This window comes from Haemorhous mexicanus, chromosome 1 (genome assembly GCF_027477595.1).
Source record: "Haemorhous mexicanus isolate bHaeMex1 chromosome 1, bHaeMex1.pri, whole genome shotgun sequence".
NCBI classification, from domain to species: Eukaryota; Metazoa; Chordata; class Aves; order Passeriformes; family Fringillidae; genus Haemorhous; species Haemorhous mexicanus.
Genome location: NC_082341.1, coordinates 44,479,443 through 44,496,470, shown reverse-complemented (window position 1 = coordinate 44,496,470; position 17,028 = coordinate 44,479,443). Strand labels below are relative to the sequence as shown.

The following is a 17,028-nucleotide window of genomic DNA, read 5'->3' as shown; positions in this document are numbered from 1 at the left end:
TATATTAATTTAAGCATTTCTTGATCTTTAGAAATAATTGTTACCAGTAGGAAAAATACAGAGAGAGATATGTGAAAGAGCTGCTTAAATCTTGGTGGGGAAAAGCACCCAAAAATAACACAATGATATGAAGAATTATTCAGAAAACCTATTTTAAGAAAGCATCACACACAAAAGCTTCAACAATTCCATTTAAAGTCTAATGCTGCTACCACAAATTAATTACAGGAATAAAAAAAAAAAAATTCAAAACCATACCTTTAGATATAGCTTGGTTTTGAATTTGTTAAAAGAAGTCTAAAAGTCTAACATATAATACACAAATATATATATGCCAGCCTTTTTATCTTAGAAAAGATTACAGAACCTTAAAGAGTTTCACTTCTAAAGTGAAACTACATGGTAAACTTTGCCAGTTGATAACATTCTAAATACAAACACAATAGGGCCACGAACATCAAAGGAAATCTAATCTCTTTTCTTACAGGTTGAAAAATCTAATCTACAGCAAAATCATGTAATTTTCTAATATATTTTCAATCACATAGTAAGACAAAAAGATGTGCTGCAAACAAAACAACCAAAACCAACCAGAGTAGCCTGATTTTAAAAAAGGAAAATAAAAAAGGTCATAGCTTTTAAGTCAGAAGTAAGCTTTGAACTTCACCTGCAATTTTAGTGTAATTGAAACTACTTAAATTCATATTTTAAATAATAGCTGAATTTCAGAACTTCTGCTTTGTCACTACAGCTCATTATACAGCAGCTCTTTAACATACCTTAATACTGGCAAAAGGCATAACTTTGTAAGAAGACAAAAGTCATATATATTTGAAATATACCTACGTTCCCAGTGTTTTAGCTGTCTTCTCACACCAGTTTTCTACTTGTGAAATTGTCATGAAAAACTTCAGTAGCACAATAAAAAAACACAAAGACCAGTAAAAATTTCCTCTATCTAGCCTTTCCAGTCAATTTTCTGCAAGCATGCCTTTCATCCTTGTCCCTCCTCCTCCCACTGTAAATCTATTGTATAGAAAAGGCAAGATGCCCCAGCACTTCCCAGATGTGGTATGCTTGCTCCAGTAAGATACAACCAGTCATGGCACAAAAAGCCAGAGAGAGCTCACACACTCACCCCCTTTAAGCTGTTTCTAGAATCTCTTGGCTGTGCTGTAAAACATTACCAGACTAATCAGAACAACCTATGGTAGAACAAACAGTCAAAAAACCAATATTCTGTGTGCCATCCTCACATCCTCATGCAGTTTTTTCTCCCTGCAGCAAGCTTGTACGACCAACCCAAGCAAGAACTTGCACAGCATGCTAAAATTGAAGTACGCCTGTGCTGCAAGACACATTTCTTGCTCCTAATGTTCCAGGTGAGAGAGTTTCAATTGCACACGGTATATATGCCTAGTTTTCTGTTGAGTTCAGTCATCTTCCTGCTCTGTTGACTTCAGCTTGATACTAAATGAAACAGATGATGCCTGAGATAAAAGTGGCACACAAAGAGAACGTGCATTTGTCAACCATAGATAGAGACTTCAGAGCATTCTGAAGGATAATAAATAATTATGTGCTCAAAGAAGGTAATAAAAAAAATCAGGCATTATAATTCAAGAAAATATTGTTAAAACGAGAAAGAAAAATACTGCATCTACCAATTCAGGTCTTTATCTGTAGTCCCCTTGTCACATATCAAATTTCCTCAGCAACCTTGCCAACAAGTTCCTGTTTTCTTCTGGATTATTTCTGTTTGCCATTATTTTGTACACAGACTACTGAAAGCAAAGTTATCTCAATACAATGGATAACACATCCCACTGACTGCTTCGGGGGAAAGAGATGGATTGAACTTCTTCACTTTCAGATGTCTGCATGTAGACAAAGTTTCTGAATAAAAAGACGGAACTGACTACAGCAGGGAAAAAATTCTCTTAACATAAACTTCTGCTTTTGTTGCATCAAACACTACTTAGCCTCTACCCAGGAGATATACACAGGTGATTTAGAGACCATTTCTGTGGTTTAATCTAGGACAGACTGAATGCAAAAATTAATTACTACTCAGTAATTGAATTCATGTGGAGGAGTTTGAATATTTCTTGCCTCTGTGACAGGAATGATAATTAATGCATAGAACACCACAAAAATGCTGTGTTCTCTGACTTCTTCCAAAGCCAGTTTGTAATAATCAAAATACACCAATATTTTTAATCCTGTTTTTATCCTTACCTCAGCCTTTCCTCTTCTTTCTTACGAAGGCTGAAATCTCGCTGAACCACCTGGAGCACATGCTCTGCTTCTTCATCAGTCAAGCCAGAAAGGTCCAGTTTTCTCCCCATTATACACTGGGCCCTGGATATGAATAACTATAAGGAATATCTGAAATCAGAAAAAGAAAAGAAAATAAAAAAATAAATTGAAAGTACTCATAGTTTTCACAAGTGCATGGAGATCAGCATCACAAAAAGAAAGCTGCTGCCATAAACATCAAAAAATAAAAGACTTGAATCTTTTTGGCTGGACAACACCCTTTACACTGAGTCCAGCAATTAAACCAGCCCTGCCCAGTCCACCATTAAGCCGGGTCCCTAGGTGTCACACCTGCACATCTTCTAAATACCTTCAGGAATGGTAACTCAACCGCTTCCCTGGGCAACCTGTTCAAATGTTTGACAAACCTTTCAGTGATGGAATTGCTTCTAAAATCTCATCTAAACTTCCCTCGTACAACTTGAAGAATTGACTTCAGAATTATTTTGCAGGTTCCACGCACTGAAAGCAACCACCCCCCTTCAAATATAAATGAAAAAGATAAATTATTTGGGATAATAAGAAATGCTGAGGACAAACCTCAGCGTTGCTCTCATAAAGGAACATGTTTAACTAATCAGGTTTAGACATTTCTTAAGATTTTATAAAACTGCTTGCAGTGCAATCCCTGCCACTGGCTATGAACAGAGAACATATTCTGCTGTAACGCTCAAAAATTATTTTACAGCCAACTAAGAAATCAGGAATTATTTTAAAGAACCATTTAAAAAAGTAAGCATGTAAATTTTAAATGGATTTCCCTGAGTGACTGAAAAGATTTAGATGTCACTATCTATATTTAGATGTTACCACTATAAGGTTGCAGGAGAAAAAGTAGTAGTTAATATGTGTGAATTGAAGGTACTATAAAGTTTGAACTAGAGCTTGGTCCATTAAGTTTCACTAATGAAATTTGTTCTAATTTATTTTCTCATGACTTTTACTCATTTAATTGAATTCTGATAAATTCAGCTCTCAGTATTAACTTGTGTCATTTGATTTATGCAATTATTTGGGCAATCATAGAGGTGTCCATCTTCATGTTGTGTTACAGCTTCAGAAACATAAGACAGTCTTGGCATCTTTGTTATGAGCCTCCAGCAATGTATATAATAACCATGAATACAATAAAGTTCCCATACAGTGTACAAGAGGTAACTATTACTGACTCTTCATCCATGGTGAGTGGCAAGTGGATGAGGTTATGTAAAGCATCTAAACTGGTTCTGGCTCAAGAAAACCACACCTCTAAGGAAAACTGCTAAGGCATACAATTAAGTGCTCCAAGTACTACTGCAAGAAGAACCATGGGGGAAAAAATCAGTTTTATTTTCTAAACATTTCTTTTGCTACACAGATAATGATGTGAGATGTGGCTGGTTGGTTTTAGTTTGGGTTTTTTTGTTTAGTTCGCTGGGGTTTCTTTTAGTACGATATTTACCTTCCTACCATCATCTGATTACCATTCTTCAAACAAGAAAAACACACACACACACAGAAGGAGGGCACTGCTTATTCCTTCTGTTTTGGTTAGCATATTCATGAAGATTAGAATAAACTCCTCTTCAAAAACACAACACTTCAGCAAAACCAAGCTGATGGTATACAAGCTTAGGTGGAATCAAGATGACAAGATCCCTCCAACAAGATACATGCTCATCATACACCTGAAGAAAAGTCACAATGTTCTGGCTTGAATCTGAATCTACTAATGAAGATGACAATGAGTATTTAACAAAGGCCATAAAAATTTACTTCTAAAAAAAGAAATTACCCTGATCTGCTTAGAAGAAGAGTGCCAAAGAAACAAAGGACTGTATGTAGTCTTCATTAATCTCACTCACAAGACCAAGAATATATGTTAAAATAAAGACTGGCTAAAACATGGCGAGGAACAACTGGCAACATGGTTTTTTTTCAATGCCACGTGCATAAATCTTCTCAAAATTTTCCATGGAATATTAAGATTTTCCTCTGTCCTTTCACCTACAGTTCTTACACCAAAACCTCACTGTGCCTGGCTAGGAAAATAAAAGGGTTTGCTGAACTAACACTTGGGTTGAAGCTCAAAGACAGAGCATGAAATGCCCTGGGACACATCCTTCCCTTCAGGCTTAGGAATATCTGCTCAGATCTTTCCACAAAAAGCACTTGAGTGCAAAGGCATCTCTGCCTTTCTAAAAGCATGGAAGAGCTTCACCACAGGAGAGCCACATCCATGGGGAAGTAAGCTGGGCTTTTCCAAGTAATTTTTTCCTGTATCTACACTTAAAGGGAAAATACAAGATACACAGTAAAAGGAAATAAAACCTTTTTAAGCAATTCCTGGAGCCAGTAGAGACACCTGCATGCTAGGGCTACAATCTTCTGAGACATGAGATGATGAAGGTAACTGGAATTTCATCTTTGACCTCCTAGTATCTTAAGCATCAAGTCAACAACTGTAATTAACATTTTCACAACAAGTTCTCCCTTCAGGTCTTCATCAAAACCCTTTTGGAAATTGTTTAAAAACCAATAATGTTTTCCCACATATGCAAACTGGTCCACCAGTAAAGAAAACTGTCCCTGTGAACAGCTGCCAGTGCTGATTGTGACCATGTATTAGAAAGGGGAAGTTAACCCCTGAATTTGGGAATAAGTGGGCAGCCCCATCACCTCTGATTATCTGGGGTTGGCAAAGACTTAATTTCAAGTATACATGTTTTAAAATCAGAAGCAACTTTAACTTCAGACTTTCATGTGGTTTTGTTCTCTATGGTATTCTCAGTTTGCATTCCAATACTACATTAATCTCTAAGGAATGCTGTGTGTTTTCCTAGGAAATAATTTTTCATCACATTACTAAATCACCTCTGATCTGGGAGTATCACAGCAGTTTATAAATATTTATGAACAATTCTCAAATGTCCTTTCTGTGGTAGATCCAGATTATGCATTTTGGAAATACACAATGGCAAGTCCTCTAGAGGAAATGTAACAAGTTACACTTAAAACTACCTTAAAACACACAAAATAGCTTCTAAGCCTAAAATAACTTCTGGCCTCAATTAAAAAACCTTACATGAGGCTGTTCAGATGATTGCCTTCATGAGAACTTTTTTCATAAATCTCAGACTGAATACAAAATCTAAAATCTCACAGATTTACAAGGAATAGTATCACTCCCTGGAAAACTTTTGCTCAACAAATTAAAGCACTGTAACAGAAAAGCCCAGGCTTACAAGACACAATTGGGAACTGTTTGAGTAATACTTTAATCTTCATATTTCTTAAAGTCTATTTTAAAATCTAATTAAAACTTCCACATTGAAAACATTTATTGAGTTTAACCTTAAAAACAAAACCAAGCCCCAGCAAAAAGAAAAACAAGCAAATGAAATGTTTTTCAAGAACTGCAAGCAATGCATGGTTTTAACACAGACAAGGGCATCAACACAGGAAACAAGGGCATTTCCTACTCACCCATATGACAGCTAAGCTGTTTGGACTTGGAGTCTCAGCAGATGATTAGCATTACTGGGAGGGGGGGTGGAAAAAAAAAAGTTTTTTGGGCTAACTGACAACTAATATTTAAGACAGATTCTCGGCTTGATAAAGAACCACATTATAAAGTTAATTATACAAGTGGTCACACTGAATATCGAACAACACAGACTTCTTAGTTTTATGCTGTAGCAAAGCAATCAGCACTGGAGTCCTGCGTCTAGTTTGAGCTTTCCCAGGACAAGAAAGATACTTATGGCCACAATGATGGCTAAGGGACTGGAGCATCTTTCACAGGCAGTGATGCTGCAAGTATTAGGACAGCTCAGCCTGGAGAAGAGAAGGCTTGGGGGGTATATACAGTGGGTATCTGGAAGAGAGCTCTCCAAACAAGAAAATCCTACAATTCTTTCAGTTTCTGAGCACATTTTTAATTTTAATCATTAATTAATTAAGATTTCACTGGTTTCCACAACACAGTATAAGTTTTGCTCTAAAATGCTGTTGACATGCATTGATGAAATGTAATACCTGAGGAACCAAGACCATTCCTTCAACCAAACTCCTTCAACCCAGTTATTTGCAACTGAAATATTTCATATACAATACCTTTCCCCCACATAGTCTCAGCTTAAGAGTCACCAAACTCTTCTTCAGAACTGTTCTACTCAGTTTTGCTACTCTACCACTTCAAAAATTTCCAGGTAGAAAATCAAGAAGAAACCTACTAGCAATTATATCTTTGCTTCTGTCACCAACAAGCTCATCTTTCCTTCCTTTAGCAGTCTGTCAGGACCCAAATAATACTGCTCAAGCTTTCTTGTCATTCTTTCCAGAATTCTTTTAGTACTATAAGAAATTTCTCATATAATCTTACTGGTGAACATTTTTCCCTTTTAAATCATACAAGATATGATTTAAAAGGGAAAAATGTTCACCAGTAAGATTATATGAGAAAATGATTATATGAGAAAATGTTCACCTTTCTAAAACAGAGAGGAAGACATGCACTTTGTCCTCAACAGAGCTCCTTCACCACCCTCGTATTTTAAAAAGTTTAGTTTACTGAATTGTCCAAAAGAAGTTGCCACTTTGCTCATGTGAGGTCATTATGATAATTTTTGAAAGCAAATATCACAAAACTGTGATGTCATACTCTTCATTTGAAAAATAAAAAGTAATAGTGCTTTGAACTATGTCAACACACTTGAATAAAACAGACTTCAGCCATAAGCCAACATTTTAAAAACATCACTTTCCAAAGTAATTTCTACTACAGCTAGCACATCATTAAGTCTGAAATGAGGCATAATTAACACTGGCCACAGATTTGTTAATCTTTTTTAAACTCCAAGAATATCTAGAAGCTTGAGTAAAAAACACTGTGTATTCTTCTCTTTACACTCATAATGAACAAATGTCTCTAAATAACAAAAGGGAAAATATACTCATCAGAAAAAAAAGGCCATCTCTTTGATTGACAAATTATATACAACCCACCTGACTTCAACATGGGACTGACTTGTGTCTGGTGTATCACATTTTAAATGAATGTAAGATAAAGTTCTCAAAGACAATGTTATTCTTTGTACCCACACTGATTTTAACTTTTACTGCACATAATTCTGGGTCTACAACCAAAGCAAAAAAATTATCTTGCTTTCAGCCTTGGACTAATTTTATGAGAGATTTGCAAGCAGCAAAACAAATGGCTGTCAAGCTCCTGAGCAAAGTCACATTTGTTTCACTGGGGAGGGTGAGGGGTAAAGCAGCAGGTTTTAAAACATGAAGTTCTTTCAGTTCCTTCAGGGAGAAATGTTCCTTATTAATGCAAGTTATTACAATAATTGTATGTACATTTATCTAAAAGATTGCTGGAACATACCATAATAGGTGAAACTGTAAACCTTACAGGTCAAAGGTTAGTACTGCATGGTTTTAAATTTTAAGCTGTTCAGGAAATAAACAGGAGTTTCACATTCTTCCTCTTGCTTCTATATTTTATTTTATTTTATGCACTGAAGATGAAATAGCAGAATGTTCTGGTGACAGCTGGGATAGAGCTCATTTTCTTCTTAGTAGCTGGTGGGGTTAAACCACAACACAGAATTAAAAATATTAGTGAAGTCACATTTCATTCAAGAAAGAATGGCATCTCTCATATAAGGATAGCACTCTCCTAAAGGCAGAACACAGCACATAAAAGTGTTTCTAAAAAAATGGAACCTGTTTTATTTAAATAGAAAAAAAAAATTTAGAAAAGACTAAAGGTTGCACTGTAGAACCTAATTTGTCATCTACCTCTAATGGTCCAAAGAAAAGTCATATTAAAAAGAGAATCTGTATAACAACTAATGACCATTTTATACTTATGTATCAGACCTACAACTAATACACAAGTACAAATTGCACTGGGGATTCAAAATGTGATACAAAAGCTAAATTGATGGACCAGAATAATCTTCTCACTGGTAGAACTGGAGTCAAGTCTTATCAAACAATCCCCGCAGCTGCTAAAGATCATAGCTTATCTGGCATATACTGATTTCACATATTTCATATGCAAGTGGATTTCTAGTTAATGTATATTCTCATTTTACTTTAGTCTCCTTTTCCATTGTTTATGCTGAATTTAGGCAAATCATGTTCAGCTCTATTTTCTCTATTTAATAGCAACCGTCTTATGGAAGAGTGCATAAAGATGATGGGTCTGACAATATTCTGACTGTGTGAGACTGACTATCACTCTTCCAGAAATGAAGAAGACAGCTTGGAGAAAAAGACAAAATTGGAGCAGTAATGTGCTGACACACAATTTTATCTTGGATGATTTGCCTCTTCTCCATGTGCCTTCAATCTAAAGCATGAAATTCAGCTCATTACTGAAATGGACTGTCAACCAACTCCAGAGTGAATCATCAGAGGCCAGCAAGAAAGCCAGCATATGCACTTAGGGAATGCAACTGATCCCAAGCAGTCCAACACAATCAGAAATTTGCACATCTGTAAGCACAACACTGCAGGGGCTTCCCTTTGAATGCCTAACCTGCAAAGTGGGGCTCAGAGCTTAATTCTATATGCCCAGACTCCCAGGACAGAGAGAGCAGCAGCCACTGAACTGAGTTATACCTCTTCCACCTTTGCATCAAAACACAAACCAGAACACACCTGGCAAATCAGGCTTCACACTGTACTTTCTAAGCTTGAGCCAGCGTGAAGAGAATACAAAACAAAAAGCTCATTTGTACTCCTACCTCTCCCCTCGGCATCAGCTCAAGAGTGAGGACTGCAAAAATGCATTCACACACGTGTACTGCATTACACATGCCACAACTTTTCCTGAGACACCTGTAGTCCCAGCACTTCACAATCAATGGCCCTCAAATGAGCCACATGGATTGAAGGGAGGTGATAGAAACGGTGAATACTTCTTGGTTCCTTCAAAGAATTGCAGGGTTTCTCTCTTATTCTAAGAGGCAGACAGAGAAGTGAGCACTCACTTGACCAGTGTAAACACACACAAATACCAGTCTGTAGTACTAGCACCCAGAAAAACTCACGTCAGATGCCATATTAACTCTGGGAAGTCTCAATCATTTATCTCCCTCCTTGTGGAGAACAAGTGAGAGGAGCCCTCATCAATGCCTATAAGTATCTGAAGGTGGGGGGAAAGGTGCCAAGAGGATGTTTCCAGGCTCATCTCAGTGGTGCCAAACAATAGCACAATAGGCAAGGGACAGAGACTGATGCTCAGAAGTTCCACCTGAACATGAGGAAGAGCTTCTTCAAGCAGGTGACCACACACTAGAACAGGCTGCCCAGACAGGTTGTGCCATCTCCCTCACCAGGAATACTCAAAAACAACCTGATGCAATCCTGAGCCATGTGCTCTAGGATGGCCCAGCTTGAGCAGGGACGTTGGACCAGATGACCAGATAGTCCCTTCCAACTTGACCCATTCTGGATACTACTGTGCAGATCTCTATTTCAGATGCCAACATCCTGTTTTCCTGTATGACCTGAAGCAACTGAATGATACAGAAGGTTCCCTGCCATACAAGCTGTGGAGCAGCACATGACAAGTATGTGCATCAAAGTTAAATGCCTTCCCCTATACCACAGCAGTTCTGTTTGTTAGAACAACTAGAGATAACATTCAATAAACTAACCAATACAATAGGTCCACTAAGATCGGTTTTTCACCTCCACAATGCCAAAGCATCACTATTGAGTTAAGTGGTGATAAGGCTTCTCATCTGAGTTATTAACATCTTTATTATGAAAACAAAAAAAAACTGAGAGAAAAGGTGAAGCTTTTGTCTATAGTCAAACAGCTCTGGAAGCACTACACATTTTGCATCTGTGTTTAATTCTGCATTTCAATAATACAGGCAAAAGAGTTATGATAAATTAAGAAACTAATCATAACTTGAAAGCCATATTGTGATTAATCCATGCAAGCTACAAAAGTAAACAATTAAGTGTGGATTGCTTGACTGCTACTAAAACATCCATAACATAAAATCCAACCAATATGCAAACATACCACAGGCATACTTAAAATAGCCCATACAGTAAAATTTATATTTTTCCCCATAACATCTGTTGCACTAATTGATATCCCTCATCCCTCTTATGAAATACCACCCATGAACATATAATTAAAATTTATCCAAGAACTAAACTTTCACTGAGAGAATCTTCCTGCAGGACTAGAAGGACAAAAGTTCTATTTTTAGAGGTAGGAAAATTCTTCCAACAGCAGTTGCCACAATGAGGCAGTATTCTCTAGTGCTGCCAGATGTGAAAACAAATTTAATACAGTAAATCACTGTTAATTCAAACCACTGACAGGAAACCCCACAGCAAATTACTGAATTTTACAGATTAGCAAGTAAATTAACAAAATAAAAAGCTAAAATAAATTCCTAAGACTGTGCTTTCCACATTCACTGTGACATCTGCAATATGCTTCTAACCCTGATTTATCCTTGAAGAAGCAAGAATCATGAGATATACAACAATGAAATGACATGCATAAAGCCACATCTCCCATTTCACTTAGACTTTGTCACAAGCTGCAGTTGGCTGACACACAATGTATGCCCTGTGCACTGTAAAAAGGGTTTCAGTAGCAGGTTGTTTTTGGTTTGTTTAGGTAACCATTTGTCAAGTGGCATAAAACATGAATAAAATAGAGCCAGAGCTTTAGAAAGCCTCTGAACACCAAAGGAGCTGGGTTAATCTGCCAGGTGGGGGAGTTAATGGATTCATCTGTTGACACTGGGACATACTTCACACTGTGCTTAGAAGACACTCTGCTTTGGACCAGTGCTCAGCTGATTTTTTTTATATTGACACTGCACAACATGGAGATAACCTGAGCCTAGACCATTAAACACACACCTGAAGTTCTGGATCATAAATTTATACAAATAAAGAATGTTTATATTCAAGTATAATACATGGTCAGTTATTTTCTGGAGTTCAAAGGCCAACTTCAGTGTCAGGTTTTGACTGATGCTTCACCAATAGCTGGATCCAAACTGGAGCTCCTTTAGTTTAAACTACAGAACCAGTTTATCCTCCTACAGGCTCAGGAAATCATCCAGCCAGCACGGGCCCCTTTCTGAGTCCCAAGGAACTTATTATTTGAACAGAATAATCAAGTTAAGTCACCACCTTTAGGAACTAACTAGGGCTCCTCACTTAATCATGTGTGGAACCCAAGTCCATAGTATTTCCAACGATTTGCCTGTTTTGACCTGTGATACTACCTTGGAGCAGGAAATTGAAACCTTATTATTAAACATTAGAAAAGAAGTGGGAGATGGAATAATCAGGCTTATCCTCCTCTAGAGGTGAACTGCTTTCTGCTCCTTTGGGACTCAATTCATGGTTTCTCTGCTTGCAGTGATCAACACATGGACGATTTTTGCCACTTTTAGATCAAGACCAGCTGAGATAGTGAAAAACAACATCATCTTTTTGAATCGTCCCCAAAGCTCTTTCAATTGTTTTTGAAACCTGTTGGTGCTCCAATTCACACACTGTGATTTAACTTGAATCCAAGTCACAGTCTGTCAAACAAATATCAAAGCACTTAAGACAGCTAGATGCAAGCACTGAGATAATTTCCAGAAAGGTACACCAAGCACTCCTGGGGATGATCCCTGAGAGGCAAAAGGATCAGTTCTCATAAGGGGAAAAAAAAGTAACCCACTTCTTGCAAGATTAACAATGGTTAGAAAAATAGGTGTGCCTCTGGAATTTGAGGTATTTCAGGTCAGTGCTAGTTGCATCCCTGTCAACCACACTCAAAATCATACACTGCACATCCACACTGTAGCAATTAATCTTGATGACACAAACCAGCACTTTTTTTTTTTTATTATTACCCTGGGACACAAAATTCTGTTCATACAGCTCAAAAGGGCCAGAAGAAAACCCCAATAAAAACATCATCTGTCCCACAAATAATGCCTAATAGGCAAAGCATCTCTTGTATTAGTTTCAGAAGAGATAAAACTCATCACAAGAGCAGAACAGAAAGTTTATTCCACTAGTTATAAACATATTTTGCTTTCAAGAAAGAAAACAACCGATTATGTACTGTCTTCCTCCAAGAGCAGAAAGTCGGTTTCCAACAGCAGAACCACCTATTATTCTGCATGGAGACGGGTGGAGGGTGCTGGGGAAGGGATTGCTTTGTTATTAAAAAATCCAAAGATTTCAGGCTGTTGCCTGGCTTCAAGACTCATTAAAGACAGTGGGAATGCCATGAACTTTAACAGCCTTTGAATAAGGCTACACTTCAGATTGCTATCACAAGAAGATACTACACTTCACTTTCTAGAGAAAATTACCTCTGCACCCTTTAAACAGACTTAATCCAGAAACTATGGCTGCCCCATTTATTCTTCTCCAACAATAAGCAGCACATTTTGCAAAAAACAGTCCAGAAAGAGCTTCTTGAAACTGCTACATAGCAGAACTTGAGCTTGGGTGTTCAGCAAGAGGACAGGATAGAGTTGCCTGCCTGCAAAGTCAATGCCAGCAAAACTCAAGAAAACTACTGAATTGATTACCATGAGCCAATGGGGACAATGCCATTGAAAGTGTCTTACCAAGATTAATCTCCACAGTAGTCAGATCCACCCCAAAGCATGATGTTTTATTTGGAGGTATACTTTGCCTTGAAGAATGTGTATTTCATTTCCTGTGGTAATGCTTTATATCTTAAAACAACCAGTAGACAGTAATAATTCCAATAATCTGAATACCAAACACCAATATTAGTTTTCACTTTTCCGATCATCAATGGATCAAAAGGTAAATGAAGCATAAAATAATAAAAAGTAACAAGAGATTTTCTTTTTTTTTACTCAGTTCAGGAGCTAATTGGTCAGTAAAAAATTGCTACATGAGGTGTTTAACTAGTAGAACACTCATTAAAAAGTATTTTTATATATATTTACATATATTGCTGTGCTATTGAAATTTAATACATATTGGCTTGGAAATCTATTGTGTTTCTATTCCCTGAATAATATGCATAAAAATCTGTCATTATTGCAATATGCTGGTATTAGTTTTTGACCAGTCAAGCCATTGCAGTCTTTATACCCTCTTCATCTATGATAAAGCCGCTAAGGTGATTCATTAAACTGCTTTCCACTACAGTGTGCTTCATTTATTTATTTTCAGGACATTGGATGCCAAACATAACGTTTATTCACAGAAAATGAAGTTTTAAAAAATACAGCACTTACTGGTGTATCAGATATGTATGGGATGTTTTCCTCTTCACTTTCTGTAAATCCACAAAATTTCAGACAGAGGCATCTTTGACCAATCTCACAGAGAGATGTGCAAAACTAGACCACTGCTTAAAATCTTATCAAATTACACTGTATTTAGCCCATCTGTAAAATTGCCTGGTTTTATCATAATGGTGAAGTTTCTTTGGTAAATTGAGGAATAGTGTGGTGTGCTTCACTTCACACCAAAATACAGCATTCATCTGCCTCATCCCTTAAGCCCTAAAAGCTTCTTCTGAAAGTAAGCCGCTATAAACCTCAGAGTATAAGAAACCTGGAGCTGTTTTATTCTCTGGCTGTCAGTGGTTCACAGGTAAGTCAGAAGCCTTTATTATCTCTAAGAATCTATCTAAAAAAAAATAACCTAACTGAATCCAAAAGGAAGGTGAATAAAGCATTCCACAGGAAGGCAGCATTAATCTGCTCAAACAATCCAATGGGTTTTCTCAATGAGAAAAGCTGTCCCTGTGGTTTTCATGGAATTATATTCAGCTAGTGTCTTTCAACTTGTCCAGCTTTCCAAGGCGAAGTTAAGGTGGTTTACACTGCCCAACCATGGTTTCCAGCCTTATAACAATAGGGCATGTTAATGTTGGCAGCAATACAAAGGAGTCGCATTTTCATACCAATGTACTGTTTATGAACAATAGTGCACTTGGTACATACAGCCTTGCTTCATCATCACCCATGCATGCTTTGGGGATTTTTTTTTTCCCTTTACTTAAATACAAGCCATTCAAGTGTTCTGTTTACTGCAACTATGAAGTGAGAAGGGCGAATTCCTACCATGTTCCGAGACTTGGGTACGCTCTATGTAGTGCACTCAGATGTATTCACAAGGTTAGCATGGAAGCAAGAAACCAACTCAGGAAAATAAATCAAAGTTCTAACTCTGTTTTCTAGATCCAGACAGCAGTGGTTCAGACGAAGATAAAAAGGTACTACCCTGCCTGAAAGGACAATATTGTGTCATTTGAACACACAGCAGGTCCAAGAGGCAAATCCTGTCACAGGGTGTAGTGCTCTAAGTACATCTCACCCCTGTAGGGCTACCAGGGTGGAATTGACTTGTGTGCATTCCCACCACTGGCAATTAACGTATCACAGGTACTGAGAGAACTACTCACCCGTTTCTAACTGCAGTGTACTAAGTTACCTGACAAACTCCCCAGGAAGGCTACACAAGAGCCAAGTACCTTTTCAGATGCTCAGGCATGAGGCATCAGTAAATATGATCTGATACAATCTGATACCTGAGCAGTGATGGGTAAGGCAGTAGCCTGAGGGGCTACATACAAGACATGTCATCTGCTTTTTGCACAGCTCTGTTCACTTCCTAAAGGTAGAATTAAGCAGCAAACACTACTGTTTGACATTTAACAGCAGGGGCTTACGTAGTGGTCCCAATGCAGTTAACGGAGAACAGATATCACCATAAATAAGCAACTGTAAAAACCTGTCCAGTTTAATGACAGGTCCATCAAAATCATAAAGATCTCTGATAATATGAGAACTAGACTAACTATCCTTCCATTCTCTCTATCTAGCCTTCCAGAAAAGGCTTACAAGAGAAATGAATAAAAGCCTTTATTGCTAAAATCTTTGCTGCACCTATTCTAAAAAAATCCTGGCTCCATAGGGAGGCAGCTACCCACATTTTCAGAAATGCAGGAAATAGTAAAATGGTAGGTATAAGACAAAAAAAGCATAATTTGTCAAAATAGATTGCTAGTTACAGTTAATGTCCCCGCAAACACGCTTCAGGAGCGACACACGCGCTATAAGGCATTTTGCAATCTAATTCGGTTACGCTTGCCTGAAACATAACACAAATCCCAGCACAACACAGGCTCCGACTTAATTAGATTCCCTAAGAAAAGTCAGTCTGAGCCATATGGTATTTTCCTCAGCAGTTACGATAAACTGACCTTGATACTAGGAAAACGCACGCTGCTTCTGTCTGAAGCATAAATTACAAGCGCAGCGTGGCGGGATGCTCCCATGAAACGGGGACAGCGGCAGCGCCACGCTGAAACCCTCCCCGGGCTCCCGGGGAAGTTGATCAAGAGTAAAACACTCCAATGATAATGAGGATGATGATGCACTGCAGTGACAGCGCTCGAAGAGCCACGCGGTCAGCAGAACACCACGAAGCTGCTCAGACATCTGTCCGGTAATTAAAGCACAGCCTAACGCCGCGCTGCCGCGGAGGAGCGGCCCGCCTCGCCCCCGGACGCCGCGGAGAGCGGCGGCCCCTCGGCCACCGGCCCGCCCCGACACCCGGCCCCGCCCGACCCCTCCCCAGCGGCGCGGGGCCCCCCACGGCCCGAGCCCGGCCGGCCCGACGGGCGCTGCGGCCCCGCACCTCGGCCCTGCCGCAGGCCGCCCCACGGCGCGGCCGCCCCCGCGCTGCCGCGGCAGGGGGGCCCCAGCCCTCCCCAGACCCGGCCCCGGCCCCGGCCGTACTCACCCCCGGCCAAGTGCGAGGGCTGCACCACAATGGCAGGCGGGCGGGAAGCGCCTCACTCTGGGGCACGGGCAGAGCCACCGCCGGCGGCTGCGCCCCGTCGCTCATGCACGGCGGGGTCTGCGGCCGCCCCGCGCCGGCCCCCGGCCACCACCTGCGCGGAGCCGCCGGGCACAGGTGCCCCGGTCCCGCTCCGCACCGGCCGGTGCAAGGCGAGAGCCGCTGTCTCCCTCTCCTCCTCCTCCTCCTCCTCCTGCTCCTGCTCTGCTGCTGCCGCCGCTGCTGCTGTCGCTGTCGCCTTCAGCCCTCCCCGCCCCGCCGGACGCGCCGAGTGCTGCTACCGTGCCGGCGCGGCAGCTCCCGCCGCGCACCGGTACCTGCCCGGGCTCTGCCGCCAATCGCCGGGAAGGGGCCGGGCAGGGGCGGGGGCGGCGCGCCCGGCAGGGGCGGGAGTTGCGCGAACCTCCGCGCCCTGGTGCGCATCCATCCCTAAAGCTGCGCCCCCGACAGGCAAGGACCGCGCTCCCGCCGCCCCGGCGAGTGCCCCGGGGCTGCCCGCCGCTGTCACACCCGCCGGCCGGGGGGGCCACCTGCGGCCCGGCCGCCACCTAAACCCCAGCTCGTCGGGAGAGGCACAGGTGCTGCCAGGCGGTGCCTGTCTGGGCCCTGCAGGGGTGCGGGCTGCCCGTGCCGGGTGTCTAGCAAAGGAAAGGAGAGGCCGATTTTTGGGAACGGACGAGAATTCCATCCGTATGGATGCGGCGCACCGGGCAGTCGTAAGAAAGGTTCGGCCTGGTCAGTCATTCAGCTCATCTGTGAGTCACTACTGTAACGTGGAAGCGCTTTTTTATGTCCTGAATCACTGCAGATTTTATTGTATCAGGCTAATTACTTTTCCCCGGTATTATTTTTCGTTCCCCTTTTTTTGTTGTTGTT

The 17,028-nt window shown here is 40.3% G+C and overlaps 2 protein-coding genes across 7 annotated transcripts in view; one reads left to right on the top strand and one right to left on the bottom strand.

Moving 5' to 3' along the window:
• Positions 1 to 16,314, bottom strand: part of MYRIP (myosin VIIA and Rab interacting protein) — a 210,634-nt gene extending 194,320 nt beyond the window's left edge. For 2 of the 6 annotated variants that reach the window (XM_059847977.1, XM_059847958.1), the window contains exons 1-2: positions 16,096 to 16,314; positions 2,239 to 2,388 (exon numbers count right to left, since the gene is read on the bottom strand). In XM_059847977.1, the coding sequence (XP_059703960.1) occupies positions 2,239 to 2,348 (110 nt within the window). In that variant the 5' untranslated portion in view covers positions 2,349 to 2,388; positions 16,096 to 16,314. The remainder of the gene's footprint in view (positions 1 to 2,238; positions 2,389 to 16,095) is intronic. The other 4 variants (XM_059847957.1, XM_059847969.1, XM_059847952.1 and 1 more) reach the window with 4 other exon arrangements.
• LOC132323683 (transmembrane channel-like protein 2) overlaps positions 14,413 to 17,028 on the top strand; it is a 140,566-nt gene continuing 137,950 nt past the window's right edge. Inside the window, exons 1-4 of the mRNA XM_059839223.1 lie at positions 14,413 to 14,428; positions 14,529 to 14,563; positions 15,809 to 16,304; positions 16,588 to 16,887. Coding sequence (XP_059695206.1) covers positions 14,413 to 14,428; positions 14,529 to 14,563; positions 15,809 to 16,304; positions 16,588 to 16,887 — 847 coding nt within the window. The remainder of the gene's footprint in view (positions 14,429 to 14,528; positions 14,564 to 15,808; positions 16,305 to 16,587; positions 16,888 to 17,028) is intronic.